General features: G+C 40.8%; 5 protein-coding genes across 6 annotated transcripts; all 5 read left to right on the top strand.

Annotated features, from left to right (window-relative positions):
• Nucleotides 1-428: 428 nt before the first annotated feature.
• On the top strand, nucleotides 429-1,386 carry LOC6559753 (lipopolysaccharide-induced tumor necrosis factor-alpha factor homolog). 2 transcript variants are annotated; one of them, XM_001987742.3, is made up of 3 exons: nucleotides 429-656; nucleotides 762-897; nucleotides 994-1,386. In XM_001987742.3, the coding sequence occupies exons 1-3, from the start codon at nucleotides 485-487 to the stop codon at nucleotides 1,097-1,099; spliced, it is 414 nt and encodes a 137-aa protein (XP_001987778.1). In that variant the 5' UTR covers nucleotides 429-484; the 3' UTR covers nucleotides 1,100-1,386. The 2 variants fall into 2 exon arrangements, with proteins under 2 accessions (XP_001987778.1, XP_032590662.1); XM_032734771.1 differs by lacking the exon at nucleotides 994-1,386 and having other exon boundaries at nucleotides 473-656; nucleotides 767-831.
• A 360-nt stretch (nucleotides 1,387-1,746) lies between these two features.
• Nucleotides 1,747-2,955, top strand: LOC6559752 (lipopolysaccharide-induced tumor necrosis factor-alpha factor homolog). Its single transcript, XM_001987741.3, has 2 exons — nucleotides 1,747-2,125; nucleotides 2,732-2,955. The coding sequence occupies exons 1-2, from the start codon at nucleotides 1,803-1,805 to the stop codon at nucleotides 2,835-2,837; spliced, it is 429 nt and encodes a 142-aa protein (XP_001987777.1). The 5' UTR covers nucleotides 1,747-1,802; the 3' UTR covers nucleotides 2,838-2,955.
• A 243-nt stretch (nucleotides 2,956-3,198) lies between these two features.
• LOC6559751 (lipopolysaccharide-induced tumor necrosis factor-alpha factor homolog) lies at nucleotides 3,199-4,613 on the top strand. Its single transcript, XM_001987740.2, has 3 exons — nucleotides 3,199-3,664; nucleotides 3,736-3,865; nucleotides 4,305-4,613. Exons 1-3 carry the CDS (start codon nucleotides 3,391-3,393, stop codon nucleotides 4,420-4,422), a joined length of 522 nt encoding a protein of 173 aa, XP_001987776.1. The 5' UTR covers nucleotides 3,199-3,390; the 3' UTR covers nucleotides 4,423-4,613.
• A 313-nt stretch (nucleotides 4,614-4,926) lies between these two features.
• Nucleotides 4,927-6,471, top strand: LOC6559279 (transcription initiation factor TFIID subunit 7). Its single transcript, XM_001987739.2, has 2 exons — nucleotides 4,927-5,085; nucleotides 5,151-6,471. The coding sequence occupies exons 1-2, from the start codon at nucleotides 4,999-5,001 to the stop codon at nucleotides 6,381-6,383; spliced, it is 1,320 nt and encodes a 439-aa protein (XP_001987775.1). The 5' UTR covers nucleotides 4,927-4,998; the 3' UTR covers nucleotides 6,384-6,471.
• A 192-nt stretch (nucleotides 6,472-6,663) lies between these two features.
• On the top strand, nucleotides 6,664-8,561 carry LOC6559278 (RING1 and YY1-binding protein A). Its single transcript, XM_001987738.2, has 2 exons — nucleotides 6,664-7,078; nucleotides 7,381-8,561. The coding sequence occupies exons 1-2, from the start codon at nucleotides 6,940-6,942 to the stop codon at nucleotides 7,695-7,697; spliced, it is 456 nt and encodes a 151-aa protein (XP_001987774.1). The 5' UTR covers nucleotides 6,664-6,939; the 3' UTR covers nucleotides 7,698-8,561.
• Nucleotides 8,562-23,276: the final 14,715 nt, after the last annotated feature.

Below are 23,276 nucleotides of genomic sequence, written 5' to 3'. Positions count from 1 at the left end.
CTCAATCCCGCCTCAAAAATTCCCAGAAGCCTATATCTCCCACAATTTAATAGCTACAGCTACCAAACTTCGAAAGGAGAACTTGGACCGTACTTCCTGGCTACAGCCACCCTGTTCTTTGTTACTTGTTATCCGCTGGAATAACTTATGGTATCACAGTATTTCGCAGTCAGTGAGGCCCGACTGCAACGTTGTCTCTGGTTTTTTATAGGTGGTGTGTCTGCGCTTGTTTGTTTTTATTAAAAAGATGCCGATAAGGCGACTATGAAATGCGAACAAGTCGCAACAAAAACGTTTAGCTGAAAAGATTGTAAATGAGTGGGCAGAAAGTATATTGAAAGCTTTCGGAGCTTTTACGTTATGTTGCTGCAACAAGCGCGCTGGCAACATTGTTGCCAGTCACAGTGCGCAATTCGGCGGCGAGTATGAAATCAAAGCTGCTTATCAAAAGACCTGCACGCGGATAAAACACACAAATCTGATCATGAACAAGAATAGGCAGCAATCTGCGGGAGGGGTGGGTGCGGCGCGGAGTTATCAGTATGCAGCAGAACCACAGGCGCAAGCGCGGGAGCCGCCAATGCCACAGCCGCCCAGTTACGAGCAGGCGACACATTTTGACGTGCCGGCAACAGCTCAGGTGGTAATCATACAACGTAAGTATGTGTGTGTGTGTGTGTGTGTGTGTGTGTGTGTGTGTGTGTGTGTGCTGAAGCTGTCACAAAGTGTTGATTACTGGCATTATTTTTGACATTTTGCAGAGCAGCCGCCGCCTGCTGTGGGTCCAGATCCATCCTTCATTAGCTGTCCCCACTGCCATGTTCAGAAACTAACCCGCGTCGAGTATGCGCCCAGTGTGCGGACCCATTGTATGGCAGCGCTCCTTTGCATAGTGGGGTAAGAAAGATTCGCTTATCAATTCTGGTTATCTTATCGCATTGTGTGTGCTTTTGTCTTCACTTCTGCGGATGCTGAATTGTGATTGTCGCACAGACTGTGGTGCTTCGCCTGTTTGCCCTACTGTGCCACCAGCTGTATGAATGCGAATCATTTCTGCGGAAACTGCAACAAATTTGTGGGCGTTTATAGCAGCGATTAATGCTCCAAAAATCAATGGACCTCAAGCTCGTACGAAAAAATAAACGTAAACAATATTCCACCCTGAATGCGATCATTTTTTTTTGGTGTTGAAAGAAATAACCACATAAACGTATACAAAAACACAGTGGTTGCTCGACAAAGCAGAACTTCCCGAAATTGGCCATATGATAGAACTGTAATAATGATTTTGAATCCATTAGAATTTAAGAAACTTATTTAAAATTGAACCACAAACTACATTCATGAATAAAATTTGCAGCGATTACTGCAATGCAATAACATTTACTTGAATTTAAATTCTTAAGTTGAATTGATCTTTTATAAATATCTATAAATATGTATAAATAAATATCTATAAATATAGCAAATTAAAATCTTGATTTTTTTAGAGAAAAGAACAAAAGAATTTTTATAAACCCTGTAGCTAAAGTTGCTTTGGTACGTTCTAAATATCGAGCGATCACTGTAGCTATATTACGCATATGGTAAACAAATATAGCGCACAATCGTCGAGAAGCTTTCAACATAAATGACGGAAGAAGAAGCAGCAACAGCAATAGCAGCAGAAGCAACAGAAACCTACCACAAAGCTGCGCGAATGGCTTTCATTGATAAGAGCCAAATGGGTGCGTCGCTAGTTTTTTTTGTTAGTGGCTAACACTTATTGACAGCCAACAGAAAATTCGTCACCAGTGAGAAATATGGATAGTGCTCAACCCAAAACGATGACAGTGTTGCCCAAGGACGATGTGAGTGAGGAAGTGCATGAGACGGAGCAACAGCACTTGCTGATGCCACCAGCACCACCCAGCTACGATCAGGCAACGACCACGCCCGCACAGACAACGGGACCTGGAGCAACCACAGCAACACAGCACACGGTGATCGTTGTCCCGTCCTCGCCCTACGGACCTGAACCCCAGGACGTCCAGTGTCCATACTGCCACAACTTTACGCGCACTCGAGTCTCCTACAGACCAAATTCCCGAACGCACCTCATTGCGCTGCTGCTGTGCCTGTTTCAGTGAGTAATCGACACAGATAATGTTATTATCTAACACTTTTGTTTATGCCATATAATTCATGATATCTCCAGTTTACAAATTCTAACAAATAGCCATGTGTATTCTAAACCTTACCAATTCATGAATTCATTACATTTTGATTGCACAAATACACAAATTGCTTTGTTTTTGCTGCGCTTATTCGATTCGAAATGTCGATTTTTGAGTGTATGAATATTGTATATTTCTTAATCATAGGCAAGGGAAGCCAAAGCTATTCAATTTGTTTATGCCATAAAAAATGCATTCATTTTAACTGAATTTATAAAAATCTTTTGCTTGTTAAGCATAATATTTTTGAGTTTTTATTACTTGAAATAAATTGAATTATCTAAAAATAAAAATTAGGTAATATTTACAATCGAGATTTTAACGATTTTATATATTTTAATTCTTTTTATTTACTAAATTTAGAGCAATTATTTTATATTGATAGAATCAAAAAAATATATAAATTTAGCACATTACTCGAGCTTGAATAAACTCTAGAAAGCAAAACGTACTAATTTTCAAGAGGAAACGGCTTAATCAAACTCATGACTGATTTAACGCTTTCTATTTTACAGACTTTACTGCTGTGTGTGCCTGCCCTACTGCATTTCCAGCTGCATGAACACGAATCACTATTGTGGCATGTGTGATAGGTACCTGGGCACCTATTTGCGCAAATAAAGTCACTCTGCCGGATGTGGAACTCCAAAAAAAAAAATAATGTTTATCTGCAGCAGGTTTTGGCTGAAAATACGAGTCACAAATACACAGTCTTACGTGAGATAAATACAGATGAAAATACACATATATATATGTTAAATACATGAAGAACAGACGTTTGTGTACCTTAGATAAATTGCTCAAATACATTGTTAGTTAATATCTGAAATTTTCGTCTTTTCCACTTTTGCAATTGCTGCGAACGAATGGCAAAAGTTTTGTTTTCGTTTTTGTGTGGTTTTGTTTTTTCTCATTTTAGCTTTTAAGCTCGCTCTCAACCGATCTCTGGCGGCTCATTAGCTTAGCGCTCAACGCGATTTCAGTCGCGTCTTGAAAGTGAAACGGCAAAGTCAACGGGACGAGAGCTTCAAGCGAGTGGTGACTGAAAACGACGACGTCGCTGACGTAGCTTGTCAATTAGCAAACAAGCAAACGGAAAGCTTTACGGGCTGTGATTTTGTACTGATTCATTTTGGTAGTTAGCCAAAGCTGAAGCTGAACTTCGTACTTAGACATGGATCAAAAGCGAGCCATGCTCTATCCACAAGTGGATTTCAACATGCCCAGCGCACCGCTGGCGACGCCGACGCCAACGCCAAGCAGCGAACAGACGGCGACCATTGAGGCGCCGCCATCGTACGATGTGGCAATTGCAGTAAACACTCCCGCCGCTCCAGCGACGATTGTTATTGCACAGCCACAGCCGCAGCCACAATCAGCACAACAACCTCAACAACAGCAACAGCAGCAGCAGCAACAACCTTTAGAGCCCACATTTGTGCAAACCGGTAAATGCGGATTTGTACACAACACTTACACAAGAGATTCGTTAAAATTGTTTAATATTTTTAAACTTTAGCTCCCACAAATCTGGGCCCGAATCCCTGCCGTGTGCTGTGCCCAGTCTGCGGTGCCCAGAAGACGACACGCATGACGTACACACCAAATGCACGTACTCATATGGCTGCTGCACTCATCTGCCTGGTGGGGTGAGTGTTGCAGGATGGTGGAGAAGTCTTTCCTTTGGTTCAAATGCCTTGCAGACAGATCACATGTAGCACATGTAATTTCGAGAACTTCACTTCCGAGCATCCATAACCATTTGAGCTATTTAATTCAGTAGACCAATGTAGATTAGGATCATAATTGTTGAGTTAGCTTCTAAACTTTCCTAAATCAAGTCCTTTATCTTTGAACATATAATTATTGTTAAGGAACTGATGATATTCTCTTAGGCAAAAGGTCATTAACTTAATACTTTTTTAAAACTAGCATAACCATTTTTAGAGCTAGTCCGCCATATAAAAACACATATTTTTATATATTTAGGGCGCGTCATATTAGGGCGTCAACCTTAAATGCATTAAAATTTCATTGCGAAAATGAAATATGTTATATTATTTATATTTTTCACTAATTTTTTTATAGGTGGTGTGTCTGCGCTTGTTTTGTGCCTTACTGCATGCGTAGCTGCCGCACGGGCAATCACTACTGCCGCAAGTGCAACAGCTTCCTGGGCGTCTACAATCCGCAGGGTGTTAAATGACGCGGATTGTACTCGAGAACGCGATAAACTAAGATATGATAAGCTCACGTGGATATATGTACGTATTTGCTTAAGCAACGGCTATCTCAGTTTAATTGTTACTGTAGCATCAGCTGTTTGTTTAATTTTTCCTTTTAGATATATTTTATAAGATCTGCAGATATATAAATGTGTGTGTGTGTACAAAAAAACAAGTTGCGTTTGGTTGTTTCTTTTTTTTATATTTTCATTTTTGCGGCCTTTGCGTCCAGTTTTGTCATACTGTGTGGGCGCTGCGGGTCATCTTTGATTGTTTGCTTTTTGCCAAAACTCCAACTCAACTCAAGTGTGATGATCCGCACTTATAATCAAAGTATAGCTTTTTCTCTACTATGTTTAATTGTCTGTGCGCGCTTTTTGCGATTGAACATTGAAGGTTGCCAGATGTCTTGCATATATTGTCATTTTGCAGCACTATTTTGCCTATCAAATGTTCTGTGTTGCTTATCGAAAATGCAACAGTGTTGTAATAGATAACCAGATTTTTCACAGCTAGTGCTTATAATATGTTGAAATATTTTTGTAGCAAGTAATAAAATGTTTGAGAAAAAAAAACAGGCCGAGCATAAGCCCAGGGATGATGGCGTTGAGCTGGAGAACCAGTTCATAATGCGCTTCCCCAAGGTAGGCACGGTACCTCCCGTGGTGAGCACCAGCTTCTCAATTGTTTTTGTTTCTTTTTTTTTTAGCACCTTGCCACAGCGGTTCACGAGGCAATACAGGCAGGCAACATAAAGGATCGGTTGACCATACAATTGGATCAGGATTTGCGTTATGGTGAAGTGCGTTTCGATGAGCAACTGCTCTACACGAAAATCTTTGATTTGCCCACAGTTTTGGAGAGCTACAAAACGATTGACAACAAAAGCTTCTACAAATCGGCCGACATTTGCCAGCTGATGGTGTGCAAGGAGGAGCCGGAGGACGACACCGAGAAAGAATCGCCGAATAAGAACAAGAAGAAGGATCCCAACAAAGTGGACAAAAAGTATCTGTTTCCACATGGCATAACGCCGCCGTGTAAAAATGTTCGCAAACGACGCTTTCGCAAGACTCTGAAAAAAAAGAACGTGGAGACTCCCGAAATTGAGAAGGAAGTGAAGCATCTGTTGCGGAGCGACAACGAGGCTGTGCGCGTCGACTACGAGATCATCAATGAGGAGGACAAACCCGGCGATGAACTCGATCAGTCCGATATTAAACCCTACAATTTGGCTGATGAGGACTTGCAGGATGACACGATGCATGCCAGTGATAAAACCATCAATGAGAGCGCCTCGCAACGTGACATTAACGTCGAGTCGGATGATGATGAGACCAGCAATTTCGAGACACTTCGTGCACCCAATATGGGCGTGGCAGCCCATGACATTTTCGGCGAGGGGGTGTCTACCACGGATGACGAGGATGAGCCCACAATGCCCGGCAATGATTCACGTGCAATGGAGGAATCTTCTCGGCTCTCCGCCGACGACTCTCGCATGTCCGATTTCTTTGGCGCCAGTAGCGCGGCCAATGCTTTGGACATTAAAACAGAGCCCAACGAATTCAGCAAATCTATGTTTGGACGCGAAAACAGCAGCCCCAAGTTGAGTGCAGCTGGCTCCAGTTCCAATCTGGCGGCTCCCAGCGGTTTCTATGACAATCAGTTGATGACGAAACGCGAGGACTTCGATCATATGGAGTTTATAGATGAGCCACAGCCACAATATACACAGCAGCAGATTCACGACAAGGTCAATCAACTAACACGCCAAATTAGCGAACTCAAGGCGCAGCAATCGCAAAAGTCCACCGAAATCGCATCCATACAGAATGCCACGCTAAAGCAGCGCATGCAGGAGACCCTAGATAATCTCTATACACAAGTCATCGAACGCGAGCTGGAGCTGAAAGACTTTGAGAATATGATGGAGCAGTAAAGCTAAATTAAAATTTTTTAGAATAGTAAAGCTGAATTTAGCAATAAGCTGCAAGTTACATAAAATAAATTTAAGTGATTATGTTTTATACCTTGGATATTTATTCGTAAATTAACTACACGATTTTTACTTGATAATGTGTGCAAATTTCACATTTAAATATATAAACCAAATATCTAAACGGTTTGGCGATACTTATGCTATCGATATATCTGGAGAGCGTTCGGGGCCGATACATCGATATGCGTGCAGTCGTTCAGCAACATTTTGTGTTTATTCTCGCATCACATACGGCAACTCCGCAACAATTTTCTATTTGGCCAGAAGACGAGTTTTTCACAAGAAAAAGCAGTTATCAATTGCCAATTCTACATTAATGGAGTGATACAAGTAAAAGTGTGCACATTTTGTTAGCCAGGACGCTGCAGTGAGTGTTTGCGACTAGCCACAACAACAGTAGCAACAGAAGCAGCAGCAGCAGTGACACCAACAACAACAATTGCAAAAATTAAGCCAGCTGCATTTGACATCTCGCACTTGGGTCAGCGATATTATTATGGACAAGAAATCATCGCCCGTGCGACGACAAAAGCGCCAAGCGAAAGTAATCGAGGAGAATTTCTGGGACTGCAGCGTCTGCACGTACAGGAACTCGGCGGAGGCGTTTAAGTGTCGCATGTGTGACGTGAGAAAAGGTGAGTGACCTCGATTTCGATGACGGCGACGCCGACTGCGACGCAGCGTCAACGCCGTCAACGTTAACGCGGTCGTCGTCGTCGTCTCATTCGAATTGCGCTGAAGGACGACCACAAATGGGTCGCTCTGAGTAATTTGTTCATTACTCAATTGCTCATGTTATACATATATATATATATATGTGAGTGTGTGTGTTGTTGGCATAGTGTTGCCATCTCTCGTTATTTGCTGTGGCATTTTGCACATTTACTCATTATTGGTGTTTCTTTCTTTTTTTTTTTGCTGCTGCTGCGGATGTTAGGCACATCGACGCGCAAACCGCGCCTGAACTCGGCGCTAGTCGCTCAGCAGGCGGCCACATTGCCCGGTGCCAGTGGTGGCAACATGCCCAACGGAAAGCCAGCATCCAGTTCACGGCACGGCGGCGGACACGACCGGCAGCGGCACAAACGTTATCCGGCACGTCTAAAGAACGTGGATCGCTCGACGGCGCAGACGCGCGAGGTGACCGTGAACTCCGTCACTGTTTTCATCACAGAATACAAGGCCAAGCCGGTGAGCAGCCGGCGTGAGTCGAGTGAACAGAGCTTCAGCGAGAGCAACGATAGCCGGAGTTAGGTCTAATTTATAAGCGCGCAAATTTGTGTTCCAAATTATTTTATTATTATATTTTTTTTTATCTATATACATATATACATGTATATATATTCTCTGTCGGCTGCTGGGCCAAAATTCCTTGTCTACCTACACACACACGCTCACACACACAAACATAAATCCAATGTCGTCTAAGTGTACAACTAAAAATTGTAAATTTTAATATTAGGCCTAAGTACAATTGTAAATCTATAGCCTGTTCTTAAGTTAGCAAGTATTAAGCGATGTTTCACGTTCCATCAACTGGAAGTAGTCAGCAGCCACAGCAGCATCAGATTAATGTTGATGATTTACCCATGCATAAGTACTTCCACTTGTAACCTGGCTTTTTAGTGGCCGATGACTGCATTTAAAAGACGCTGTGGCTTAGCTCCAATCTCACAAGGGGGAAACATTGTAATTGAATGTGAATTCGAGAACCTTGTACATATATATAATTTCAAAAAACAAACAAACATATAAAAACAAAACTGTCTCGTATTGTAATATTTGATTCCTAATTTATTGATATAAACATATATATACATTTGTTTATATTATACATATATATACATTTTTGTTCTACAAATCTATTGTTTATAAGTGTCAAATGAAAATATAATTTAATTTAATTAAGCAAAGCAAGCGAAATGTTCAATGTTCACATCACGCCCATTAAATGGGCAAACAAAGCGATGGCACTATTTGTAAACACATTCATCCATATGTATGATAAATATGATTCTCAATTTCTCTGTATACCGTCACTGTTGATCTATGTAGGTTGCAGCAGATCCAATAACCAAGTTCAAGCGTCTCCATTAAATGGTTTGTCTTTCACTTATACTTGTTACGTATTATTAATTTAGTAAACATAACCTTTTTTTTAGAATGGCTTTTGGATTATTATATTTTTTTTTTTTGACTAGTAAATGCTGCATGAACAACGAAATAAAAAGCCGTAATTAGCATGTGAATAATGATTGAGTACATAGTAACATAGTAAATTTGCTAATTTAATTATTTTTGTATACAAAGACTGATTAAGCAAATACCTAAAGACCATACTATAACGATAGCCCACACATTCAGTTCGTTTGTGTTAACCCAAGCAATAGCAACAAACAACAACAAACTAACAGGCCCAAAAACAATATAAAAGATATCAATTATTACAACAATTTTGTACTTAGCAAGGCTTTTATGCTTTGCATATACATATAAAAAAAATCACATATAGAACATAAATAGATGAATCAATGAATTTTGATATACTTTTTTAGTACGGGATAAATGGCTTAGATATGCATGTTATACGTCATTTTTTAAAGGCTTCCTTCTCACACACACATACACACCCACACACATAGGCACACCGAGCTCTGCAGCAGTTGTTCAAGTCTGTAAATTGACAAGAGCTTTGCACAAAAATAATTAAAGCTCATTCAAAACTGCCGGACTGAGTAACATAGTCAATAATAAAATAATAAAAAAAACTTCCATTAAAAACAAATAAAAACTAACCACAACAAAAGCTTACAAATTTTCGAAATAAGTATTTAAAGTTCATAGTTTATATACTTAGCAAACAATATATACATAAATTAAATCAAGGATAGCAAACTAATTAAAAAGCACAAAACAATTAAAATAATAAAATAACAAAAACACAACTCAATATTTCAAATTGTGTTAAGCATAAAGTTTTAAATAAATTTCAAAAACTACACTTAACAAATGTGTACGTCTTTAAAGCGACTCACAGTCAACCCCCAATTGCACCCAAAACAAAAAAAATGTACAAACCCCATATCCAACACCCCCTCACCCACCTAAACCCCACACGGCGCTAACAAAATGTGTGCTTTCCTATGTGCGCGTTGTGTGTGTATGGGTGTATGTGTGTGTGTGTATGTGTGTGTTTGTGTTTGAGTGTGTGCGTTGGCATCATCTGTATCTGCTGCTACTGCTGCTGCTTACGCGTGTGGCATAGCTGCTGTTGCTGCTCTACAGTTGCGCCATCGCCAGCGCCATCTCTGGCTACGCCTTTGGCAGCTGCCTCAACTTTCGCACGCTTCGCAAATAAATTACAAATTGTTTCGTTCCAGCGTTGTTGCTGCTGCTGCTGCTGCTGCTCTCTCTGTCTCTGCCTCTGCCTGCCTGCCTTTTGCCCTGCAATGCTACTACTTATACAATGCCACGCCCCGCACCCCTTAACCCCACTTGCTACACCCAACTGCTGCTGCTTCTGCTGCTGCCCCAACAATTCGTTTCACTCGAAGCTGACATTCGAAAATTTCGTTCGCTTTTCTCTAAAATGTTAAAATTCACAAGTCCTCCATGGCGCGCCTGTGTCTCTCTGTCCGTCTGTCCGCTCGTCTGTCTGTATGTCTGTCTATTCCTGACTGCCTCCAGGCGGTGGCAGGGTGGGTCGTTAGATGGTGGGGGGGTGGGGCGGTTGGAAATTGCCTGCTTCGGCAAGTCCTGGTGCCGGCTAGCAGAACTTGCGTTATCAGCGACGCTCTGTGCGCTTATCTTCTTCATGTACGTTGTACGTTCTATTCGCATTCGTATTCGTATTCGTATTCGTTTTCGTATTCGTTTTGTGTTTGACTCTCGCTGCTTTCCTCGTTCCTCGCTCCTTTCGTTACGTTTCGTTCGCTCATTTGTGCGTCCTTCGCTGCCCGACTGCCTGCCCAGCTTGCGTGCTCCTTTGCTTTCTTATCCGTTTGTTTGTCCGTGCTTCCGCCTCGTCTGTTCGACCGTTCGCACATCCTGCTCCACCCTAACTGACTGCCAGCACCCCCACCGCCTCCCCTTCTACCCTTGTCGCTGCCTTTTGTTACACTTGCCCTCTCTCTCTCTCTCTCTTTCTCTCTCCCCGTTCAATATTTGTGTCGTAGTCAGCAACAAAAATGTGCAGCATTTGGAAAATGTTAGAGACTCCTTTGGCTGCCTGCTGCTTGATGTAAAGTTTTACATGACGCATACGCCGCATTGGCTTCCTCGTCCACAATGGCCATCGGGAGGACGGAGAGCGGGTGGAAGACAGCTACAAAGCCCAGCGCGATCGTCAAACTGGACAACATGCCCAAATGGCGGACTACTGTTTTATATACAGTGGAACTCTTTGAATTCATTCTAATTTTTTTCAGTTTACATATTAAATTTTGGAGTTTTTCAAAATATGTTTTTCTTGACTGCTTTGAAATAAAGAATATCGAAGATGTTTGCAAAAATATTTTTATTATAGTTTCGGGTCTTATAATTTTCTGTATCTAGATACCTCAAAGTTCTTATTTATAATTTTTCAATTAAAAAACTAATTCAATTTATTATTCCCAAATACTCTCAATAAATTTAAATAAAATCAATAATGTGTTTCATTAAAATTATATAGCCATTTAGAAAAATGATAACTTATTATAATCTAATAAAAAAGCTAAGAAAACTAAAATGAATATTGAAATAAATGAGAAGACTCAAGTGGATTTCAGTAGAGCTCTATAACCCTTATGTATCAGTTTGCCAGAGGCTACTTAATTTTACGCTGATGGATATTAAAGGTCACAGAATTGTATGCTAAACTCAGAGTATCCACTGTATATTTCTATTATATTTCTCTTTTTTGTGCGAACCAAAAGTTTTTAGCGAAAGTCCTGGGGGAGGGGCTATAACTTTGGGAGGGGGGCATATGTAATCCCAGCAAGTAACTTGAGCGCTTTATGGCACGTGTATGTATGTAACTGTATCCAACTCTCTTTGGTGCGTGTGTGTGTGGGTGTGTGGGTGTATATGTGTGGGTGTGTGTGTGCGATAGTGAGATAGAAGTGTGAGTTGAGCGCACTTGGAGCTGCTGCTGCTGCTGCTGCTGCTGGTGCTGCTGCTGCTAGTGTTCACGCCCCACATCTTAAAGCTCTCTCGCACTTTAAGCTCGCGCTCGCATCCGTGTTTTAAAGTTTAGCGCGTTTTAGGCATTATCCGTTTTAATTACATTAAAAGTTTTTGGCATTAAATAAATTGAAGATGAGCGCTGCTGAACTTATGCCACTTTGATCCCAGTTACAGACTAAAAGTAACTTTTGCTGTTCATGCGAGAAAGGCAGCCCAGCCCCAACCCCTCCCCCTTTCTCCGACCCCTTAAAAAAACAATGGAAAGAGACACAGGACACAAAGCTACCCTCACCGAGTGTATGCCGCCTCTAAACATTGTCTCTATCTCTTGGCAGTTGCTGCTCAGTGAGTCGCGTGTAATCAAGTTTAGTGTTTAAGGCTTTAAATTGAAATTCCGGCATTAGGCAAGGAATGCGACTTTGGCTGCCGCTGCTGCTGCTGCTACACCCGTTGTTGTCTTGACAGCCGGCAGGGGTTGGCGCCTCTGCAACAAAAAGTAAAAGGGTTGAGAATTTGAGATGGTCTACGTTTATCGTGATGACGCGTTGCGCGTAGCTGCAACAAATGGCCAACAATTGCAATCATTGAACGCAACTCACGGCCCATAAATCATTATCCAGAGGGGTCTGAAAGCATCGCACCGTGCTGACTGAAAGCGCTATCATCATCATCGACCGAGCAATCGAACTATAAGCGTGCTGTCTGCATCAGTGTTGCAAGCGACAGACTCTCGGCCAAGTAAAGCAATGTCGCCTTCTACCCAACTCATACACACACACATACACCTAACGCCACCCCGCCACTCCCCCCACACATCTTCAGCTCATGTTTGCTGCTGGCATCGCAGTCGCAGTCAACGTCATTGTATTTATTTCTCATGTTAAAATCAAATTCCCGCGTGTGCAATTTTTCATTTGGCCTGAAAAATGAAAAAGAAGTGGAAAAATGTGTTAAGGTGCGTGCGCCACACCGTCAGTGTTTGTGTGTTGTGTGTGTGTGTCTGTGTGTGCTTCTCAGGGGTTGCGATGCGGGCTTCCGGCGTGCTGTCCTTCTCCCAGTCCAGGCGTCAGCTAATGTCAGAACCTTAAAGCAAGCTGCAAAGCTGCCAACTTTAAAGAGCTGCATTCAAAAATTGCCAAGCTGAAGGCACACATGCCGACGACGACGACGACGACGACGACGACGATGACGACGACGTTGAAGCCGACAGGTACCAAGAAACATGCCGCATGAGGCATGCTGCCTGTCCTGGATCCCTCTTCTTCGACGCCCACACACACACTCTTACCCGGAGAGAACTTGCGCTCTAAACAAAACAAAATGCGTTCGCAAAAGCAAAGATGAAGGCGCTGGCGGAGGCGCTGGTGGAGGCAGGGGCAGGGGCAAGAGCAGAGATAGAGGCAGAGGCAGAGGCAGAGGCAGCTGGCAGCAAAAGCAACGTCATTTTTATACACTTGCTGGGGGCATTCGTATTTTATGTTGAAGAACACATTAAAGTTTTTATCACATATATGTAATTTCATTAATCGCAAATATTTTACCAATGAGATGCAAGTAACTATTTTGAAAGCAATAACCTGCTACGCAGCTCCAAGTCTGTCTTATAAACTTTAAGGTATACATTATTTAAAATGAGAACTTTCAAGTAGGAAATATATATCATATCTGGAACGCCAAACCAACTGCTGACATCAAAATTTTGGTTCGTAGCTAGAATTATTATTATGTTTCGTAAAGCGCCAAACTTTATTAATATGCTTCTGTTCATGTCTATAATATATCTGAAAGAGTGGCATGTTTGTCTATATGCCAAAATTCAAAAAGATAGCTTTAAGGCTGAGGGTGTTCAGAAAATATGTATAATAAAGGGAGGACAGAGATACTGGTGGATATGGCTATATTGGCTCGGCTAGCGATGCTGATCATGAATATATCTATTTTATGAAGTTCTTGTCGGACAAAAAATGTTCATTTGTTAAAGATATCTTAGCAAAACTTACTAGATCCACTTACAATAAAGCTCTTTACATTTGGCACAAGCAAAGAAACAAACTTTTTTTAAATTGGTTAATTTACTTAGCTAAGAGCAGATGAACAACAGAAGGAAGGGTATGAAATATTCGACGTGCCGCAGATGGCTCTGCTGACTTGCTACAACAGTTATAGCCTGGCTGCCAGCCTGTAAGGACATGGACATGAGCGAGGACGCACACAGAGGAGGCGAGCGGGTGGCAGAGGCACGGGCCGACACGACACCAAGTGTACAATAGCTTTAAGCTTAAACTCTCGCACACTAACTCACTCATACTCACACACACACACACACATACAGCGACAGACAGCGACACAAAGTTGCACACACACAATCGCACTTATGCTCACAGTATATTTTACAATACAGGGCCATGAGCATTGTGAAAATTTGTGTTTGCTTCAAGCCAAACGCACTGAGGCCTTGAAGTCTGTGAAGCTATTCAAACAGATCCGATGCAAAGAGGCGACTTTGTAGAATTCTTCTGGTTGAACTCGGTTCGGGAGGGCCCTGTATGCACGGGGAAAATTCACGGACGAACGCTGTATGTCCAAGTCCAAGAAAGAAAAATACTTGCCATGCGACAACATGACCAAAGACCAGGGCTGCACAACACCAATTCAAAGACATTCATTTCAGCACACAAGCCACGAGTGAAACCTCCAAAACAGCTGTACCAACAGGAAATTTGAACTTCACAAATAAAAGCGTTGGATTTTCTTAGTAACTGACTAAATGAAGCTAAGAAAATGTAAATATTTTTGACTGCTCGGCATTGGAGTGTTTAATAAATTTTAGTTAAAAATCTCATATATAAAATTAACTATTTTTAGCGAGTCTCTTTCGAAGTATGACACAATTTCAAGTAGCAATGAATTTAGCTGAAAAAAGAACTCCAACTTATCAGGAAACATAACTTAAATGATATTTGAGTTTGTACAGCTGACAAGCTGATAGGAAGTATGCATGCACTGCGAGAAATAGCTGAAAAGACTAAAATATATCTGAAACTGACATTGGCAACACGTTGGAATGATGATTTAAATAGGTAGAAATATATTAAAATAGCTGACGATATTTACTCTGTAGTCGTTGGTATGTATTAACGTATTGGTAAGCATAACTTAATTGTATAATCAAAATATGGAATACTTTATCTAAACTTAAGTGAAGAATACATGTAATATCCCTAGTTAAAGAGTCATATACATCTACACATATGTGTTGAATGCACAAATGACTTAAAGTATTGCCAAGTATCACTGAATATTATTAAATATAAAATGTAATAGCGTATCTAAAGTTTCTGGCAAACAAAGTGAATATATTGAAGAATGCGATTATGAACATTGTAAAAGGCTCGCTCAAATTTAAAGATATAGTTAAATAGAACATCTATAATTATATATGTTTATCTGTTTAGTGTACATATTTTGTATATGGATATGTTAGCTGAGTTTATTTGCTGAAAAAACCACAACAGAAATTGCTATACGCAGTGGGGAATGTCGGCTCGAGTCTTTCTAAGCAGTTTTCAGTTGCCATGACGCAGCAGCCCTGGCAACCCAGGCAAGGCAAAGGCAAGGCGACCAGGCAGCCAGTCAGCCAGCCAGCCAGCCAGCCAGCCAGCCAGCTCCAACTAAAGCTACAGCTACAGCTAAAGCAATGGCAACGACGACGACGGCGAGCTGGAGCTCGGGCTGCTTGGCGGGCAGCGTTGCGGGGCTGGCAGCGCCCATTTGAGGGAGCCATCAAGCAGTGTATTTCTCTGCACAGCGCACAACGTTTGACATTTCTCCATACTTGATGGGGCGGCGCGCCAGCAAGTGTGCAGAAATCGGCCAGCTAAAAATAAGATAAAAGAATCAGTTACTTTATGGCGCGTACGCCACCAAAATGTTCCCAGTTGATGGCCGCATAGCGTAGCGTTGTATTTAACTCGCTACTTGCTGGCACGCATCGGCCCAGCAAGTATTTGGTTTTTGTGTTGGCAGCGCTGAGTGCTAAGCAATCGGATACTTGATGGCACAGCATGGCTATGCCCCCAACCCGTGCGTCGTCGTTGCCGTCGACGTCGTCGTCGCTTGCCAGTGGTGGGTAGTCTATGGCATTGCCAGCGGTGTGGCGGGGCAGCGGCTCTCTGCTCTCTGCTCTCTCGCCCTCGCTCTCTCACTCTCTCTCTCTATCTCTCTCTGTCTCCCACTCTCGCTCTCTGTGTACACTGTGTGCCAGGGTGTGTGTGTGTGTGCGAGAGAGCCAGTTCTTGTATAAGTGTGCGCTGAATTTATCTAAGCGCTGAATAAGCAGCCGCCACATTTGAAATTCAACGGACTTTTTGACGGGGCAGCCAATTTCGCATTGGGGCTGCAGCAACAATTTAAATTTCAAATGAGTCATTTAAACAAAATAAAAAAAATCCAACACAAAAATAACAACCAACAGTTGCACACACACACACACACACACACATTCACACATGACTGCAGTTGTCATTTGTTGTGCTCTTATCCCATATAAAAAACATTGCCTACTTTGCAGCGCTTGAAGCTGCTGCGATAATGAAAAGTCCGCAATTATCTATGCGCTGTATTGCGTACGCAATTTATACTCAAATAATGCACACAGACACACACACACACACGCAGACACACACATGCATACAGAGATAAAGAGTTGCATTTGCATGCATAACCAAAGCAGAAACGTTTCCCTTTAACCTCGCAGCCTCCACATCCCCTCGCAACTCACACTGCTCTTCATGTTGCACATTTCATGCATTTCCTTTGTGCAGCCAACTTATCAAGCTTCCTGTCCACGCCTACACGTCCCTTAACCACTGACCCGCCTCACATTCTGTGCAGACAGCATTAAGCATATATAATAATATATTTCCCATTTATATACATATATATATATATATACATATATATATATATATATATATATATATATAACATGACTCTGCATTTTTGAAGCACGCACATTATTTTTGTGTTTATTTTTTTGTTGATTTTATTGCACACATTTTGTTTAAATACTCTTTGCAATCGTTTTTTTGATAAGCAGACTATTTTTGTATACAAAAGTATATATATATATTTATATAAATATATATGTGTTATCAGTTTCATTTTTTTTTTTTGTATTTAAAAAATTGAATTAATTCAACGAGATGTGCAACAAATTGCTGTCGCGACTTGTTATTGTGAAAAAATGATAGCTTATACATTTTAGAAAAATTATGAGTGCTAAAAAATATTCGCATAATTGAAAATAGTTCAAAATAGTTTACAGCATGTTCTTGATGTTGATGAGGTACAAATTTATTTAAGAATGTTAGCTGAAAACAACGTAACACAAATAACACACAGCTTCTATGTAAAATATAGAAACCATTTAATCTATTATATAGAGTGCTGTTATATACTCATGCTTTGTTTTAATTAAATACACATATTTATATATGTAAACAAAAAACTTTTAAATAAAAGATAGAACACATATCGAAACATATCGGAGAATATCGGAGTATATCTAGTGAATAATATATTTCAATTATATACGGAGGTCACCAAACAATAAAGAAAGATAAAAACTTCAAAAGTGCTCTGAAAATATTTGAAACCTTTTTAATATTTTCTTACGTCCTGTTAACTTTTAAAATTTTTTTAAGCACAAACAAAAATAGTTGAACAAATGAAGCCATAAGCTTAAATTTATTTTAGTGATTAAAACAAGCTATAATTTCGAATATCTAAGTTTAACCAATAGGAATTGTTATTAATAGTGAAAAAGATATCGTTCTAATTTATAAAAACTATTAAATTATCTAGATTAATCTGAGGTTTTAGAACTGAATGCCCAATAAATAACTATTTGGACAGCAAGTGTAATTTCGATGTCGGCTGATTTAGCTGATTATTGTTAGTTGTTGGTATTCCCCCAGAATGCTTATCATTAATGTTGCGACGCCATTTTGTGTGGCAAACGGAAGTGTTGGCCATGCTTTTGCGGTTGAGAGAATTTTATTTATTTATTTATTTATGCATTTTTCGCATTTATTATTGCGCATAATTTGAATATGCATTTCGGGCGTGGCAGTATCCAATTCAGCATTTGCAATTAGGTTGCCGCTGCTGCAGTTGCAGTTGCATTTGCACTTTGCTGCCGCAGTTGCTGGTAACCAAATATAAAAAATGTGAAAAAACAAAAACGAAAACAAGTCTGGCGAATAAGAGATCCTAAGGCCACGTTAGCCATGATCGCAGGCAGGTGGCTGACGCTGACGCTGACACACAAAACCAGACGAACGACAGCCGAGAGCGAAGCCAAATAACAAGCAACAGGCCGTGGCAACAACAATAAGCAACTGCAACTGCAGCCACAGCCGCAGCCGCAGCAGCAACAACAACAGCAACAACAGCAACAACAGCAACAACAGCAACAACTGCAAGACGCAAGTCTTGACATGCATATGCAAAGGTCTTTCCCAGCTTTTGTTTTCTTGCTGGCAAACAATTTGCCGAGGGTGAGGGAGAGGCAAATGACGACAGAACATTTTTGAATGAAGCCTTTGATGTGCGACAACTGTGCAACACTCAAGCATGCAATGACCAAAAATAATCGATAAGCACTTTCAAGCCAAGCTGTCAACTGCTAAGCTAATGTCCAAGGGCCAACACAGCTGCTGCCAGAGAGAGCGAAAGAGAGAGAGCGAAAGAGAGAGAGAGAGAGAGAGAGAGATTGGGGGAGGGAGAGGGAGAGGAAAAGAGATAGCGTTAGCAAGTGAGCGAACGGAAGTTGTTGTCACATCAAATGGCGACAATAAGCACTTCCGCTACGCACAAAGGATGTCCCAGCCAGAAGTCCTGCCAGACCAAAAACTTACATATGACAACCGGAGAGCTTAGTACTTTCAGTGAAGGACAAATCCCTAACTCTTTGGAAAGTCTTTCAACTATTACTGCTTGAAAAAATATGTGATGAGTATTGGTATAAATTAAAATCAACCAACAAAATAATATATCTTTACTTCTCTCTGATGGTAATATGGACACGTACTTTATACTTTTTATCATCAGATATCTCTCATTTTGCTGGGCTATAAAAATTACACAAATATTGTAGTTCTAGCCAAGTAGCACACAGCAGCGATTAAAGCAGCAACTGCAGCAACTGCAGCAACGTTGACAGAAGTCGCGACCCCCCGTGTTACAGTTCACCCCCCGTCTTGCAGTTCACCCCCCGCCAAGGGCTGAACCAAACGCAAACGCAAACGAAACAAAAAAACAAAAACAAAAACAAAAGCAAGAAAGAAAACGTGTAGAATCCGAAGCCCAAGAAGGAAGCTGTCATGTGACAAGCTTTAAAGCACACACGTATTTTGTATATACCTGGCGATAAACCCTTATCTAAGGCAGCGCTTTCGGAATGTGTGCACGCACACATACCAACATAATGTATGTATATGTGTGTCTGTCTATCTGTGTGTGTGTGTGTGTGTGTATGCACAAAGCAAGTTCCCATATTCCACCAACATTTCAACGCATGTCGCTGTTATTGTTTTTGCTATTTCTGTTTCTGTTGTTGTTGTTGTTGTTGTTGCTGCCTCTTCTCGCTCCTCTGCTTTTGCTGATCGTCGTCTGCCCTTTGTGCATTCTTTCAGTCCGCTTTGCGCTCGCATTCGTCGTCTGCTACAGAGTAGTACGAGGGGCCGTCTCCGGTCTCCGGTCTACGGTCTACGGTCTCCAACGAGGCATGCAGTCATCGGCGTTGCGAGTTGTTGTCGCTGAATTTAAGCAACGGTGATTCATCGAAATTAAAAATAAGTATCTGTATCTGTATCTGTATCTGTATCTGTAGCTGTATCTGTAGCTGTAGTTGTATCTCAACGCTTGTTTCGCATTGTTCTCAGACACATTGTTATTCTTGCTGTTCGTTTTTCGCTTATTTACTTCACGTAGAACCCTCGCATTTCCTGAGCTTCTGTGTTAGATACTTTCCTGACCCTGAGCTCTGAGCGTATCTTTGAATAAACAAAAAACAAACTCATAGTTTACGAAACCATTTAGTTGCATTCCTGCATCGAATTTAATTGCTCAATCAACAAAAATCGCTAATCACCTAGAATCATACCTTTTACTTTACTATTACCAGGAAATCCCCGCTCACTATCTGATTTCCCCAGCTTTGATGCTTTGAATCGCTTTGAATCGCTCAACGAACGGCTTCCAATGAATTTCCTCATAAATAATGGAAATGCAACAGAAAACATACCATCCACGGAATTTATTACATACTTAAATGGAAAATTGACATATTTCACTAAATATATATACATATATGTATATAGTAACTAAGGCATTCTGTTAATATGTTTTTTCTTATAATTTGCAATAGTTTTTAGATAACGTTTGGGGTGGATTTTAGAATGACTTTGCTTGAAAATCAATAACATTTTCAATATTCAAATATTTAAATTTGATTTGATTTCCATTTAAAATATTAAAGCAATGATTTTAATTTTGAATTTCTTTTCCTTTTAATTATAGAAAACCCTATAAGATCTAATTAAAAATGTACATGTCTATTTACCTTTCTTCAAGACATTTAAGACAATAAATAATCTTGACTTTATTCCAGAAATTATTTGCTCGGCATAATCCATTCATCATTCAACAAATGATCAATTATTAATTCAACTTGTGCTCAACTTTATTGCAATTGAGTTTCGCTAAGTGGTATATTATATACATAGGTATAGTATCTAGTACTACCTAGATATAGGTATTTCAGCAAGACACTCCACACACACGCACACTTACACACATTTTAGCTCTCTTTTTTTTGGACGTCCTGGCAGCGGAAACTATTTGTAATCTCAGAGCAATTTGGACACCTGTTTCAATATTGCAGCCAAGAAATCTTGACACTTCTGTCGCTGATCCTTTGCCAGGCGTTGCACTCCATTCCGTGCACATGGCATGGGGAAAGTTTTGCAATGCGTGAGTGTATGAGTGTCTGAGTGCATGTGTGTGTGGAATATCCGGTCGCAGGGGCAGGTAAGACGGCTGCCCTTTGATGAGGATGCCTACTCCTGCTGCTGCTGTTGCGGCTGCTTCAGCTCCGCTGTGATAACCTTGCCGCGGTGGTGCTTTATTAAATTCTGGTCACCTTGGGCAGCATTTACAAAATGTGTATCCACTAACACACACACACACACACACACACACACACACAGTCACACACACTTTTACGTTCTGTAAAGGCATATAAGGGACCGCTTTGGATTAAAATTTCCTTCGTTTTTGCTTTTTTTATATGTTGAATGCATTTCTCTGCGCCGGCGACATTAACAGGAGCAGCGGCTGGGGGGAGACTGGGAACGTGAACGTGAACGTGAATGGGACTGGGACTGGGAAAGGGAATGGAAACGGGAACGGGGCACAAGGGACAGAGGCATTTATTTTCGGCATTTGAAGTTGGTCCTTTTGAAAACGGGGGTTCAAATTCAAAGCGCTAGACCGAACCAGCGTACGTGCGAAGGGTTGTTTGCTATAGATATGTGTGTGTGTGTGTCTGTGTGTGTGTCCTTCTGCCTGTGTGTGTGTGTGTGTGTGTAAGCTGGCAACGAACACATTTGGATGCCAGTCTGCGTCTCAGTTTCAACTCCCTGTGTGACATTATGCGCCAGTCGCAAAAGCAGCAAAAGCAAACGCAAAGTGTAAGCAGCGAATCGATTTTAGGGAATTCGTCTCATGCGAATGTGTGGAAAATGCTGATAAATGGACAAAGGCTGCAGGAACCAGGCACCAGGCAAATGGGCACCTGGTCCTGCCCTCGTTGCCATTGCCATGCTAATGAGGTACAACAATAAGTGCAACAGCAACAGCAACGGCAACAGCAAATGCAAATGCATTTTGTGACCGATAAGGCTTAAAGAGAGAGTGCGCTTTGCTCTCGATTGTTTGGGGGTCTCTGTTTACACACTTTGATACGCTGTGATAAGATAAGGCAAAGCAGCTTTTACCAATGTCTGTATGTCTGTGTGTGTTTGTATTTGTATTTGTGATTGTGCTTATGCTTGTGCTTGTGCTTGTGCTTGTGCCATGGCCAGCTCGTGACGCGGCAACTTCTTTTGAGCGAGTTTCAGTTAACTCAAAATTCATAGAATGCAAATGTTGGTTAAACAACATTTTGCCAGGCACACTACCGCTGCGCAGCCACATTGCCAACGTTGTCGCTCAAAGACCACACAGAGCTCTAGCCAGAGCCAGGTCATAATAGCAACAACAAGACAGTCAACAACAACAACAACAACAACTAGAGCCAACTCTCAGAGAGCACATGGGCTTTCCGTATAGCTCTGAGTCGAGTTTGGCGTTGTTTTCTTTCTGTTTTTCGTATCTTTAACTGAGCCGCTGCTTGTGTCTTGAATTTGCAGCTGAGTCTAGAGCCACTAATCGTAAACAGCCCCAGACTTCAACGCTCTACTTTAAGGGGGTTAAGACTATAGGCCATAGATTTGTTGTGTCAAAAGGGTTTCCATGGTTTCTGGCTAATTATTTTGGAAACCTATCTTGTGAAGTGAAAGAAGTTCATATCTGTGCATATTGATATATTTCAAAAATTGTATATTATATTTACATTTACATTTTGATTGTTCGCTGACCTCTCTCTGTTTATTTATTTATAATTTTCACTCATTTTTCCAGGTCAAGTGTTTATTTTTAATTTTTATATACTCCGATATATTTTGCATCTCGACGGGATTCGTCTTCAGGGAGAGATTTACAGCGCCACATCCGTCCTCTCATTTTGTAGTAATTTCTTTGCACTTTATTTTTATTTGCTTAAATTATTTATTGGTTCGATATATCTATATATATATATATTAAATCTCAAATTGATTTTGATTTTACGAATAGTGTATAACAAATCAATTCTGTAATAAACTAAAACAAACACTACTCCAAAAAATGCAACTGACTAAATGAAAATGAGAACAAAAATAATAAATAAAACTAAGTCTCAATTGTACTTAAATATAGACACTATCGTTTTCTCATAGCATATAAAGCTGCTATCAAATTGGGTGAGTGCTTTTAAATATTTTGAACTTTGGTGGTTACTCAAAGTTTAAGCATATTTTAAAAGCAGCTTACATGATGAGTAAAAATTACATAAATCCCAGGTTAGTTTAAACTACCACTAGATTTATTTTATTAGCTAGGCATATTCGCTGCTTGGGCTTTACTAACCCAACTTAAGTCAACGTTTAAAGCGTGACTTTTGTTACTGCTGCTGGGAAGCTGCTTAAAGCTTAGTATTCGAACGTAGGCCCGGCCTGCAATTGATTGCGCAGCATTAAGGCAAAATTTCCAATTGGGTGGTTTCTGTATATATGTTTGTATATATATATATATATACATAAGTACATACACATACATACATATAATGATGTGGAGCCCACACACGCACACACACACGCACACACACACACAAAGGCACGCATACGCACATTTAATGCAAATTTAAGCAGTTAGCAAGCAAGTAAAACCGTTATATGCGTGTGTGTGTGTGTGTGTGTGTGGAGTTCAATATGTAGATAACTGTATATAATGTATACATATGTG

Source organism: Drosophila grimshawi, unplaced genomic scaffold (genome assembly GCF_018153295.1).
Source record: "Drosophila grimshawi isolate 15287-2541.00 unplaced genomic scaffold, ASM1815329v1 contig_184, whole genome shotgun sequence".
NCBI classification, from domain to species: Eukaryota; Metazoa; Arthropoda; class Insecta; order Diptera; family Drosophilidae; genus Drosophila; species Drosophila grimshawi.
The sequence above is the reverse complement of the archived record's forward strand: the minus strand, read 5'-3'. Positions and strand labels throughout refer to the sequence as shown.

Excerpts from the sequence above, each read along its gene's own strand:
- LOC6559753 (XM_001987742.3), top strand. The coding sequence starts at position 485 with ATGAACAAGAATAGGCAGCAATCTGCGGGAGGGGTGGGTGCGGCGCGG. Across the intron at positions 657-761 it reads TCAGGTGGTAATCATACAAC|AGCAGCCGCCGCCTGCTGTG; the intron begins GTAAGTATGTGT and ends GACATTTTGCAG. Across the intron at positions 898-993 it reads GCGCTCCTTTGCATAGTGGG|ACTGTGGTGCTTCGCCTGTT; the intron begins GTAAGAAAGATT and ends ATTGTCGCACAG.
- LOC6559752 (XM_001987741.3), top strand. The coding sequence starts at position 1,803 with ATGGATAGTGCTCAACCCAAAACGATGACAGTGTTGCCCAAGGACGAT. Across the intron at positions 2,126-2,731 it reads CTGCTGCTGTGCCTGTTTCA|ACTTTACTGCTGTGTGTGCC; the intron begins GTGAGTAATCGA and ends TCTATTTTACAG.
- LOC6559751 (XM_001987740.2), top strand. The coding sequence starts at position 3,391 with ATGGATCAAAAGCGAGCCATGCTCTATCCACAAGTGGATTTCAACATG. Across the intron at positions 3,665-3,735 it reads GCCCACATTTGTGCAAACCG|CTCCCACAAATCTGGGCCCG; the intron begins GTAAATGCGGAT and ends TTTAAACTTTAG. Across the intron at positions 3,866-4,304 it reads GCACTCATCTGCCTGGTGGG|GTGGTGTGTCTGCGCTTGTT; the intron begins GTGAGTGTTGCA and ends ATTTTTTTATAG.
- LOC6559279 (XM_001987739.2), top strand. The coding sequence starts at position 4,999 with ATGTTTGAGAAAAAAAAACAGGCCGAGCATAAGCCCAGGGATGATGGC. Across the intron at positions 5,086-5,150 it reads TCATAATGCGCTTCCCCAAG|CACCTTGCCACAGCGGTTCA; the intron begins GTAGGCACGGTA and ends TTTTTTTTTTAG.
- LOC6559278 (XM_001987738.2), top strand. The coding sequence starts at position 6,940 with ATGGACAAGAAATCATCGCCCGTGCGACGACAAAAGCGCCAAGCGAAA. Across the intron at positions 7,079-7,380 it reads CATGTGTGACGTGAGAAAAG|GCACATCGACGCGCAAACCG; the intron begins GTGAGTGACCTC and ends TGCGGATGTTAG.